General features: G+C 42.0%; 1 protein-coding gene across 1 annotated transcript in view; it reads left to right on the top strand.

The window, feature by feature from the left end:
- Positions 1 to 2,571: 2,571 nt before the first annotated feature.
- The window catches only part of MICU3 (mitochondrial calcium uptake 3), a 73,079-nt gene continuing 63,310 nt past the window's right edge, over positions 2,572 to 12,340 (top strand). The window contains exon 1 of the mRNA XM_037055273.1: positions 2,572 to 2,976. Coding sequence (XP_036911168.1) covers positions 2,593 to 2,976 — 384 coding nt within the window. The 5' untranslated portion in view covers positions 2,572 to 2,592. The remainder of the gene's footprint in view (positions 2,977 to 12,340) is intronic.

Below are 12,340 nucleotides of genomic sequence, written 5' to 3'. Positions count from 1 at the left end.
CAGCATGTTTTAACAGACATTTTTGTTTGTTTGTTTGAAACAACCCATTTGTGCCTAGGTATGGCACGTATCCCACTTACATTTCCCATTTCCAAAAATGCAGAAGTCACTCATGTATTTGCAACTTAAGGAGGAAAGGTTAAAAAATTAGGTCACAGGATGAAATGTCAATTGGAAAGAATAAAGCAGTTACAGGTCCTGAGAAGGGAAATGACATGTGAAAGATGCTATGAAGTATCTATACATGGTTTATTGATAGGCTTGGAGTATTTTAGCTCATGAGGACAAGGGATTCAGAAGGTGATCACCTACCCAATTTCATTACTTTATAGGAAATTATAGCCTCCAAAACATTGTAAGTTTCTACAGTCAAGATGTAGCAAAACAAGAGTCCATATTTTTTCATCTAGTTTATTGCTCTGTCCACTGATAGGTGTGCTTTCCTGAAAAACCCTCTTTGGCATATTTCTTGCTGTTGTAAACGTTTCAAAATGTTTCAGAGCTGTTCGTTTTACTGAGACCATAGTGAACATCAGTGAATTTTTTTTGGAAGACGTGGACTCTCACTGTGTAGTAAGGACACTTGGGAGATATTATTAATGCCCAGTAGAACTAACATAAAAGATGAAGGAAATTAGGCTAAATTCTATATTGGTCTGACAATATTAGCTGTAATTTCAGAAGTTTCCAAATTCCTTCCATGTTTCCTTATGATTTTTCCCCCTGAGAAGGCAACTCAGAAAAATATACAGGTAATAAAGAAATCCGGTTATTTTTACATAGTTATAATTACAGAGCATCAAAGGTAAAAAGAAAACAATAGCTATACTCCAGGAAATTTGATTTTTAGAGGAAAGGTACTGTGGAAAGTTATAGTTGGAATACCTTTCACCCATGGAACTTTCTGAGTACTCAACAAACTTACTCCAGGTCTCTCACAGCAGAATGTGGGTATCTAGCCAGAAAAGTGAGTTTCAGTAGCTGTATTAATTTCAGTAAAACTAGAAATCATATACATATGAAGTCATCTTAGATGGAAAAATTCCGTCATTTTCCTTGTAATAGGATATTATTGTATTACATCCCAAATTCTCTTTAAAGCTACTCAGCTTTTAATATGTAACCAATTAAAATTCATTAGTCCAAGACTTCTACCACAGGTCATGTTGGAAATTTATGAGAAAACTCTGGAAATTGTGCTCAAAGTAAGCAATGCCAGAACTGTGTTATATATGGAGAGCCTAAATGCTTTGAATACTGAAACTTCCCAGAATTCCATGAAGGCAGAAATTAAAGGAATCTCGGTGATACAGCAAGGAGCCACCACTGGGTTTTCCTTACAGCAGAAAACCAACAGGCTGAAAGTGAAAGAAATAGAAATGGCTTCCTAAAACAGATGCATTTTGTTCATATCTTATAGAGGTTCTTCTGTGCATTACTTTTAGTCTCCTCAAGAAAGAAAACTCCCATGAACCTTTATTAAAACAAGTGTGTAAGGCGTGTCTCATAGATTCCTATAGGCAAGTGGTGAGGAACGGGAAGAGCAGGGTCTGGCTTAGAAAACCTCATTTCGTTTGCTTCTGCAAAACCCTGGTCTTCACACTAATTGCCAGATCCCACTGACCTCATCCCCTGGGGACTACAGCTCCGTTGAGACTCCTGGGTTTACTGTCTGCACCCCTAAACCCAGAATATTTTAGAGGCTCCAGGTACCACTCCGCAAAGCTGGCGTTAACTGTTACCGAAACTGGGGCAGGGGCAGAAAACAGTACCAATGTTACATGTACACTTTCTCCTAAAAGTGACACCAACCGTGTAACAAGCAACTACTGTAGTAACAACAGTAAAGATGACACAATACACATTGATTCATTTTACACTGAAACCAACAGCAGTTTCCCTGAACAATTAAGGGTAACTTTCAAGACCGTTCTGATTGCTTGAATGCAGGGATCTCAAGTATGGTTTTCTGTGTGTTTTTGCTTAAATTTTAACGGTAACTAAAAACAGCATTAGCTTTCTTCCATCAAAAGTCCAGACGTTTTCATCCTATAGTCAAAACACCCCTCGACTTAACTTGCCATTTTTATAACTTAAGCCAGCTTGTAATACCTCATTTTTGTTGTACTCTTCAAGATACAATTGCAGATTATTCGCGACCCTGTGTCACATCAGAAAGACCGTTAGGGGACCTTTCTCAGCGGGGCCCCAGGCGCGGCGGCGGCGAAACGCTCCGTTGGCAGAGCGGCGCCCCGATGACACCCCCGCAAACGGGGTCCGGTCTGCGCCCCGCGGACCCGGCCCAGCCTGCGGCGCCAGCGCTCGCTGTCAGGTGCCGCCACGGGCAGGCGCAGTTACTCCTGCGCGCGGGGCTGGCGGGGGTGCGGGACGACGTAGCAGCCGCCTTCTCCTCCAGGCTCTCGGTGGCTGAAGACCCGGCCTCCCGCGCTGACAGCGTCCCTCGGGGGATCCCGGGCCAAGCGCCCGCGAGGGTCGCCCCGGCGACCGGCGCGAGCCCGACGCGCCGACTTCTCGCGAGGTTTCCCCACCCCCTCGCCCGCCCCCCCGGGCTCGGGGCAGGCTGCGCCCGCTATGGCTGCGCTCAGGAGGCTCTTCTGGCCGCCGCCTCGGCTCCCGCCTACTGCCTCCCCGCACCACCCGCTCCCCGGGCTGTGGGGGCGCCCCGTGGGTGCAGCCGCGGGCCCTCCAGGCCGGCCCTTCTCCTGCCGCGAGGAGGAGGAGGCGGCGGCTGGGGCGGCGCGGAGGCGGCGGCGCTGGGGGGAGCTGAGCATCGCCGCGGCCGCCGGCGGGGGTCTGGTCGGCCTCGTGTGCTACCAGCTGTACGGGGACCCCAGGCCGGACTCCACGCGGGCGCCGACCCCCGGACGCCCCTCCGAGAGTGCGGACGCGGAGCTGGAGGACGCGCCCCGCGGACGGGGGCTGCTTCCCATCCCGGTCGCCGCTGCCAAGGAGACGGTAGGTGCGCGTCTCCACGCCGCCCCGACCCGCCAGTGACGTCCGAGGGTCGGGCCGCCAGGTGTCGGCGCCACCTGAGTGCGGGGCGGGGCGGGGCGACAGTAGTGCGCGGTGCTACTGGGTCTGTGAGCCCCCGTGACGTCGGAGGCTGTCACTGTGAGAGCCCTGCGGCTGCGGGCAGGGACCTCGGGAGACCGAGACCAGGCGACCCCGGCTGTGTGTGCGTGTGTTCACCCAGATGCTGGGAAGACAGACGATGCTGTCCTGCTGTGTGAGAGCCTTAAAGGTCGCTGCCGCTACCACCTATCAACGGACAGCCCAGACCAGGACAGAACAAAACAAAAACCCAAGGGAGAAGTCAAGGGCATGACAGGCAGAAAGTGGAGGGTTGCATTGGTTGCAGGAAGGCTCTCCCGAGCCGAGGGGGGCGTGAGCAGATGATCCGGAGGTGGTGTCAGGACCCAAAAGATGTCAATGTAGGGAAGTGTATTAGTCATAACTGTGTGGCCTCTGTAGTATTATAGGTCAGAAAGAACAAAGATAATAGGTTGGAAAAGAAAAGAAAAACATACTGTTCAAAAAGATTATATCCCACCCACCCCCCAAAAGTAGAACCTCTTAAATAAGGGTCAAGTGAGAAGATGGATAGGGAAGGAAACAAAGGAAGCTGAACGAGGCTGACTGCTGCAGAGGAAGTGCAAATGGAAATGTGCAGGTATCGCTGTGTGTACTTCACGGTAAACAGGAATCTAACAAAGGCAAGAGTGAGTCCAGGGGCACGATGTTTTTGTTACTGCAGTATATTTAATAGTCCCGTAAATGACCAGGAAAATCGCCTAGGGATATTTTCCTTGCAACACTAGAAGAATGTGAAAGGCTCAGAGGACAATAGACCCAACTAGTCTATTTTTAGCTTTAATGAAATTAATGTATGCTTTATTCTTTGCCCAGATGGACAGTGGTGATCTGATGCTGTCGGTGCCTCATTTCTTTGGGTGGAGGTTGTTGGTGCATTTAGGTCAGGGAATCTACTTTGTGGCCCTTCCAGAAGCAAATTACATTAAGTACTTTTCTACAATGAATACTTAAAGTCCTAGCAAATGCCTTCAACCTTCGGGCCTCCAGCCCTCACACATGTACATACATACATTAAACTTGTGGCCTGATTGACCCAGATTGGAACTTTTAACCAACCACAGTTGATTTGGGAACAGAATTGGAACATAGGAAACAACAGAACGATAGTGTTTTATTTTCTTCTTTTTTTTAAAGTTATTTTACTTTCAAAGTTGAGAGACAGTCTCATGCAGTTTTTAAAAGACACATTCAGAATGCCAGGACTCTGGCTCCACCACTCACCGATTGTATCCACACTTAACCTCTCAGTGCCCGTTTCCTCACCTGTAAAAGGAGATTGATAGTGTCGTCATTGTAGAGTTAGGAGAATTAAATGAGGTAATACGTTTTTTAAAAGAATGGTACCCTGACATGTAATGAGCACTCAATCAATTTGTTTTACTTTGCTTCATTCATTTATGTACTTATGGATCTATTTACTTACATTATTATTGCTTATTTATGGAAATACCTGTACCTAGTTTTAGAAGTCAACTAATATTAAAAGTCCTGTGTCTTACCCTTCCCAAGTCTCCAGTTACACGTTGTGATCATTATTTTTTTGTATTTGAACTTTTTCTACCTCTGAAAACTTCTCTTTATAATCTTCTCTTTAAGAGATAATCTAAAAGAGATAATCTCAAAAAAGATCATCTTCTCTTTATCCCTGCTGTTTGAAAACTTCACAGTGACGAGCATTGGTGTGGGCCTTTTTTCGTTTATTGTGCTAGGCACTTGAAGGCATTTTCTGTATGGAGATTCATGCCCGGAATTTCTGTACTCTTTTCTTATATTATTTCTTTGACAATTTTCTTTTCTCCATTTTCTCTGTTTTCTTTTTCTGAAACCTCTTTTAGTCTGGGTACATCTTCTGACAGATCCTAACCTAATTCTAATCTTTCTTATATCCCAACTACTTAATCTTTTTCTTGCTTTGTTTTTATGGGAGATATTTTTATCTTTAGAGATGACTTTCTCTTCTAACTTTTCTATGGAATGTTTTATCTCAGTTATCCAAATTTTTTAAATCCGAAGAACTCTTCTGTGTTCTCTGCTGTCCAGTGTTACAACATCCTATTTGTTTTATGACCACTACATTTCTCTTTTTACTATAAGGATATGAATTATAGTTTTGCTTTTAAATTGCCTTATGCTCCGTGCATTGTGTTGTTTCTTCCAAAACGGCCTTGAATGTTTTTTATGTTTGATTTTCTATGCTTTTATTTTCATTTTGGAGTCCCCCCCCCCCCCAACATATCTCTATTTGAGACCACTCCGAAGCTCCTGGTGCAGAAGCGTGGCTTGTGTGTGATCTGGGCTTTTCCTGAGAGTAGCATCCAAATTTCAACATTTTATAAATCTTTTTCTTTGTTGTCATTGAGCTTCTCCCAAGAAGGAGAGGTGGGAGGCACAGCCATCTGTACGGAGGCACGTGTGCACGTGTGTGAGAACCCGTGTTGGGGGAGTATCCAGTGACGTATTGTACTTACATATTGTTTTCCGATCCTCTGTTTTCAGCCCCACCACTCTCTCTGCCAGCACCGCTCCTTGTGTTGTGCAGGCCTCCTCCTCTCTGAGGTCTGTCGCCCAAATTAGCTCACCTCCATGTGGTATCCTTCACAGTGCCCAGGTTGTGCCTCTGCTCCCTGGGTCGATCACCACCCCTCCATCTATCTCTTCAGGTTTATGAGAAGTTGATGAATGCTCTTGAGTGTTTTGGTCTCCTCTCCTTTTCTCCTTCTTAGTTCTTGTGTGTTTATACATTTTTAAAGATAATCCATTGTGATTTTCATGTGGTTTTGGGAGGAAGAGGTTGAGAGAAACTCACAAGGTCAATCTGTCATTTTTCAGAAATATTTTAAACCTGTGTTGCCACTTCATTTATTAGGCTTATTTGATTTTCCTGAAGTGGTAGAAATGATTTCTTTTGATGTTTAAAACTGTAACTAAGAACCCTTGATTTATTAAAGCCTCTTTTAAGTGAGCGGCATATCACACTGAATGTGGCCTAGCATGTAAACTCACCTGTGTGCCTTATGAGACTAAGGTAACCGACCACAGTGTGCAGTGCTACCGACCTACAGACGTGCCGGTCTGTTACTGTGGCCGGGAAGATCTCTGTTGCCAAGACGTTGCCTGTGGTCTTCCAGAGGCCTTCCCGACTCTGTCGTGTACTTCCAGATGAGGGCTTTGTGCAGCTATTTGGTGACTGTCTGTCTTCTCTGCTTGTCTCAGCCCTTTAGGGAGAGGTGTTGTGTTGGTTTTGACCACCTACTTGTGCATCATCTCATCATTGCCTGGTCTGGGACTTAGCCTTGATAAATATTGTCAGATCAGTGAGCTTATACCAACTATTTGTGTGGGACGTGCACATTGAAAAGGCACAGCAGCATTCTGTGAAAACTAATAGTTTAATGTTTTGTTCAGCTAACGTAGTTATTTATAGCATTAGAGTTGGGAAAACTTCAGTGAAGGTCAAAATTCCAGGCTTTGGGAAACCAAATCACGTGACACTGTGTTTATTTTAATTGTGCTAGTTTGGCTTCCCAATTTTTTTTGTAAACATGGCTTTGAATGTTATTAATATTATAAAGAAATGGTGAAAAGATTCTATTTAGAACTTTACAGTTTTAGTGTTAAAGTATTATTTTTATTCGTGGAAAAAATTTTTGTTCTGTAACTGCCTTTTTGTTTCAGGTCTATTATTAATCTACTAGATTGCTTAACACACTTTAATCTACTTTTTTACTTACTTAGACCACGTGATATATTTCATGATTTGTTTATCTAAAGAAATTTTTAGCAACTTTTTAGAAAAAGATATAGCATTTTTAAAAGATTTTATTTATTTATCTTTAGAGGGGAAGGGAAGGAGAGAGGGAAGAGAAATATCAATGTATGGTTGCCTCTCGTGCGTCCCCTGCTGGGAACTGGCCTGCAACCCAGGCATGTGCCCTGACTGGGAATCGAACCAGGACCCTTTGGTTCGCAGGCCCGCGCTCGATCCACTGAGCTATGCCAGCCAGGGCAGTTTTTAGCAACTTTAGTTTTACTCTCAAGTGGAAAACAATATTATTTGTATTTCTTTTGCATATTTCTGTAATACTTGCTAATAATCATGCATTTTTAAGCTTCTTTCATTATATATTTTCCAGCCTCTTTTTTAAGGTAGCACATTTTGGGACATGAGGTTATGCTTATTCTTTGCAGAATATTGAAGAATGTGCCAGATGTGTAAATGTAGAAAAGTCCTAGTTTGTATAGAGTGAGGGAAGTGACACAGACGTGAGACACGGGCTAACCCTGTGGAGGGTGACACTGCTGTGCAGGAAGCTAAACCAGGTGACCCTTTGGTTTTCAGAATCTCTCTCTGACGAGAAACCCACCAGATTCCACGTGCGTCCCAACTAGGGGCCTGACCGAGTCATAGATCCACGTATAACAACATGAGGGTAGAGTTTTTCTAAGTAAACCACAGAATGAAATCTGGGTGGATTTGGAAATAATATTCCTTCTTTGGTTGTACAAAACCAGGAATTCTAGAAATGCATGCATTTCTGGGTTGTGATGAAAGCTAGCTATAGCATTTTGTGGGTGTCTTTTTACTCAGGTTCACAGAAGGAATCTGGAAATAAAGCTGTTATGACCTTGAACTTAAATTTTAAAAAGTTCTCATCTGTAATTCTCTTCCAGGACTTAGAATTGGTCAAATAATGCATAGTAATCAGTTTGAATGAAGGTATATAACAGCTTCCCCCCTCCTCAGTCTATGTAATTTCCACATTAAAAAAAAAGTAAAAATACTGAATTGTATTTTGAATTGGAATTGAGGTAATAGTTTTGGGGTTTAATGTAACTTGCTAATTGATTGTCATGTTCTCACATACAATTTTGGGCTGCACTGTTTATGAGTACTAATGTAGTGGCACTGTTACTGAGGGGATGTATCATTTATCTTTTGTGATTTTTGAAAATGAATGATTGCTTTTTGTAAAAGCAATCTTGCTTTTACAAAATGATCTCATCCAGGCTTCACAAGGGAAGTGGCAGCGTAGCAGTGAGAAGTTGCCGATGGGAAAGAGATTTGGGAGGTAGGACGAATTGGATTGCTGTTGCTTAGATTTCAGGGAGAGGGAGATGGAAGAGTCTAGAATGACATTCAGATTTGCACCTTGGGCTGCCAGGTGGATCAAGCAGCAGTGCACCGAGACTGGGTCCTCAGAGAATAAAGCTGGAAGTAGTGGGCGTGGATGGTGATTTTTCAGCTTGCACAGTGGATCAAGGTGCTTTTGGACAGCTGAAGTGAATTCCAGGTGGATACGTAGGTCAGAAGCTCAGAAGAGAGATCTGTACTGTAGGTATAGACTTGGGAAAACATCAAGTGTTAAAAGTCATAGAATGGATGCCATTGTTCAGAATGTGTAAAACGACAAGAGAAAGGCACCTAAGGAGAGAGCCCTGGCCAGCATCGGTGATTTGAAAGACTGGCAGAGGAATGGACCTCTATACAAAGCCAAGAAGGTAAAAGAAAGAAAGGCTCGAGAAAGCCTGGAGAGCCATGGAAGCCAACAAGAGTTGGTACATCAAATATGAAGCAGTCAGTTACAGTGACGGCTGCCAGAGGAGGGGCACTGAGATAAGAAATACAAAGTGTCGAGTGTAGCAATAAGGAGGCCATGGTGATCTTGGTGAGATCTTGGAAGTGATGACCAAATAGTGGGATAAGGTGAGAGTAAAGGAAAGAGAAAATGAGGCAGACAAGATGAGGTGACAACCTTTCATGAATTTGGCCATGAAGGGAAGGAGAGAGGGCTGTAGCTTAAGGGACATAGAACTGATTCCTTCCTTCCTTCCTTCCTTCCAGATGAAAGACCCTCACATATGTTTAAGTGCTAAAAGAGTGAAGAGGAACACTAAACCCAAAGGAAAGAGGAATATTTACTTGTCCAGGACCCAGGTGGAATTAGATGATGAAAGTGGAAGCACAGGGAAGAGGTTAATTTTAGACAATGGGAGCAATGCCATTTTCAGCCTAATAGAAGGAAGGATGGGAGGAAGCAGACAGTGTACATTCTTACAGGCAAACAGTTGAAGGAGTCCTTGCCTGATGGCTTTTATTTTCTCTGTGAACTAGAGAGAAGATAATAGAAATTTGTGGAGATTTAGGGGAAAGTGGAGGATTGAAATAGCTATTAAAAATGTTAAAAACCATGAAATCTTTTAATTCGCTTCTGTTTGGTATTTTCAAGATTGAATATGAGTTTTTAAATGATAAAGTGAATTTTTAGCTTACTCATAAAATGTAACTTGTCAATATTTTTACATGGTCACAACTTTTGCTCTTCAAATTCTTGTTTATATTATACCTCTTTTTGAGATGTGTCAACCTCGGTAATATGATCCAATTAGTACTTTTTTTACCCATGACGTAGTATTTAACTTAAACAAGAAGTACACCAGACTTATACTACAGATTTTATTCTTTTGTTAAAACTTGATAGGCAAGTTTAAACTGGAGAATGTTACTTCTCACTGATCTTCTGTAACTGTTGTGCCTAACACCGAGAATTTGAGTAATTTTATTTTGTGTTGTGTAAACATTTTTGTGTTGGAGAAAAATGTTTTTAAAAACATCAGACAAGTTCTATTTATGGCATTATTTATCCACCATGTGAGACAGTGTGTAGTTGTTTGTGTACTACACAGAATTTTCTAAATATGTTACTTTTTCACCTTCCACTTTCTGTAACCCTTACTCCTTTATTTTCTCATGTGTTGATAGATTGTATAAGCTAAGTAAAATATAGAACTTTAGAACTATCATTTATTTGATTAGTATCATGAATGTTTGCTCATTAAAGAATTTTTTTTCCAAATTGTGAAAGTAGAATACTTTCTCTTTGTTTCTCCATTCACTAAATTGCCTTTTAACCATTTTGATAATCAACTCTACCCTCAGAATTTAGATATAGGAAGTGTATGCAAAATAATTTCATATAATTCTATTTTTTTCTGCTTTCTGATAAGGATGATATTTATCCAATTGATACTGTAAATATTTGACTAGGTAAAATATTTGGATTATCTCTTTCTCTGGAAGGAATATAATGTATTGTCCAAACTTCTTGTAACAATTCAAAGTGAGTATTTTCTAATAGGCTTCACATCATATCAGAAAGGCTCTCATAGATTACGTCCAGTTTAAGCTAGCTCCAGCCTGGTACTTCCATTCAAATAGGATCACTTAAACTTCTTACAACCACTTTAAAGTTATTCTTACTAATCTAGAGATGGAATATGATTTATAGTTCTCTTAACCGTACAAGCACATTTATGCATTGTCCCAGGAGATTAAGCAAAGGTTTGAGATACCACTACCATCAAGATCACGATGGGATCTTGAGGACAGCAGGAGGCAGCTTTTTAATGGAGGGTTCGTGGTGAATGGAGATCAGTGCGATTCAGACTTTCACCCTTCAGTCTTGGTTCTCACATGGCTTTCTCTACACTGTTTCCTGTCCAAGTAGGTGGGTCACAGCAGGATTTTAGGTCCTCTGTGACCGTGAACGCAGTCTCAGTACCCACTCGGTCCAGCACTGTGCAGATGTGCTAACACGTGTGCCTGTCACCCTGGTGAGTCCCTGGTCATTGTAAAACTCAGGGAGGAGTTTTGATTCAGGTCTTCTATAACACAGACTTAAAGTGAAGACACCCTATTTAGGGAGTAAGGTTAAAGTCTCTACTTCATACCTAGATCAGTATTCTAAGTATTATCAGTAAAAGTACAAATAATGGGGGCTATTATGAACTCTTTATCCAGAAATATTACACATATATATCACTAAGTAATTAAAATCTAGAATTTATCCTGAATTATTATAGTAGTTATTTTTTAATTTTTATGAAAAGGAGCAGGCCAACTTCTTAAAGTACTGACCTTTGCTGGCAAATTATAGGAGAATAGCACTTCGTGTCTTTGGTCTTCTGCTTGTACCGCGTACCCAGCAGAGTTTGGAACATGGCTAAAGCCATGAATTGGGTTGAACGTTGCTCTTCCATGGAATAATGAAAATTAGAAGGATATGGAGAAGTGAACCGGTGAAGAATTCTCTGAACATCAGATGTGTAAGAGCAGAAGTTACTCAGGTGGTAGGGGTGTATGGCTTGATCACAGGCTGGTAAAGAAGTTCTTCAGGGGTTTTTCGGTGGTGTGTTTTATTCAGGATGTGTTCTCTTCGAATCTACAGAGGAAGTGGCATTCCTGAATGTACTCTGTGATACACGTATCTGGACTTACGCTTTATTCATTGTGGGAGAGCAGAGTGGCTCCCTGGGGAGTTCACTTCCTTTTGGAAAAACGAGATGCTGGGGCGCAGAGGACGAGAGCTGCCTAACCTGGAATGGTTGGTGAAGACGCTGTGGTCTACCTGCCAACTCTGCACAGCACTGCATCCCAGTCCAAAACAGCTTTGGTCTTCACGTAAACACATGCTTGGGAGGTTGTGTGTCTTCCTCCCTTCCCTTTCCATCAAGTCCTCCCTCTACAGGGATTTCCTTGCCCACATCTGCTTACCACGGCCTCCACTACAGCTTTATGCTCAGGGATTAATGTGCTAATGGAAATAACGTAGTGAAATAGTGAAACGGTGCAATGAAGAGAAATTGGTTCAGGGTCAGGAGAAATGAGTCAAAATAATGACTTTGCCTTCTTATCTGTGCCCTGTGTAGCTGAGTCAGCACCTTTTAATTGGCCTTCCAGGAAGTCTAAAATTTAAAAAAAAAAACACTTTAATTTACATTTCACTGGCCAAAACTTAGTTGGTCCACTGTAACTGCAACAAACCTTCAGAAATGTAACCTTTATTCCTTGTGCTATTGTGCCTAGCTGAAAATCAGGTTTCTCTTTCTAAGAAATAACTAGGTAACAGGTAATAGGTTATCAGTTTTTGTTAGGTTTACAGTGTATTGTGTTGGGAAAATGGCGTTTAAATAAAATGAAAATGCTTATAAATAAGTTACGGAGTGCCCACTTAATAAAACATGTGCTTTGAGTTCTGGTTTTAGCAATAGGGCATACTATATAGTCTGTAATAAAATATTTTAAACATCCTCTTACTCTACTGTATAGTAAATATTTTTTTATTTATAGTATTTTTTTCCATTATCATTTATTCTCCTTATACCTCCCAACCCCTGCAATCACCACACTACTGTCCAAAACTTATAGTAAATTAAGGAAAATTGTCAA

The sequence above is a fragment of the Sturnira hondurensis genome, unplaced genomic scaffold (genome assembly GCF_014824575.4).
Source record: "Sturnira hondurensis isolate 20B ecotype Veracruz unplaced genomic scaffold, ASM1482457v3 Scaffold0008640, whole genome shotgun sequence".
In the NCBI taxonomy this organism is placed as follows: Eukaryota; Metazoa; Chordata; class Mammalia; order Chiroptera; family Phyllostomidae; genus Sturnira; species Sturnira hondurensis.
The sequence above is the reverse complement of the archived record's forward strand: the minus strand, read 5'-3'. Positions and strand labels throughout refer to the sequence as shown.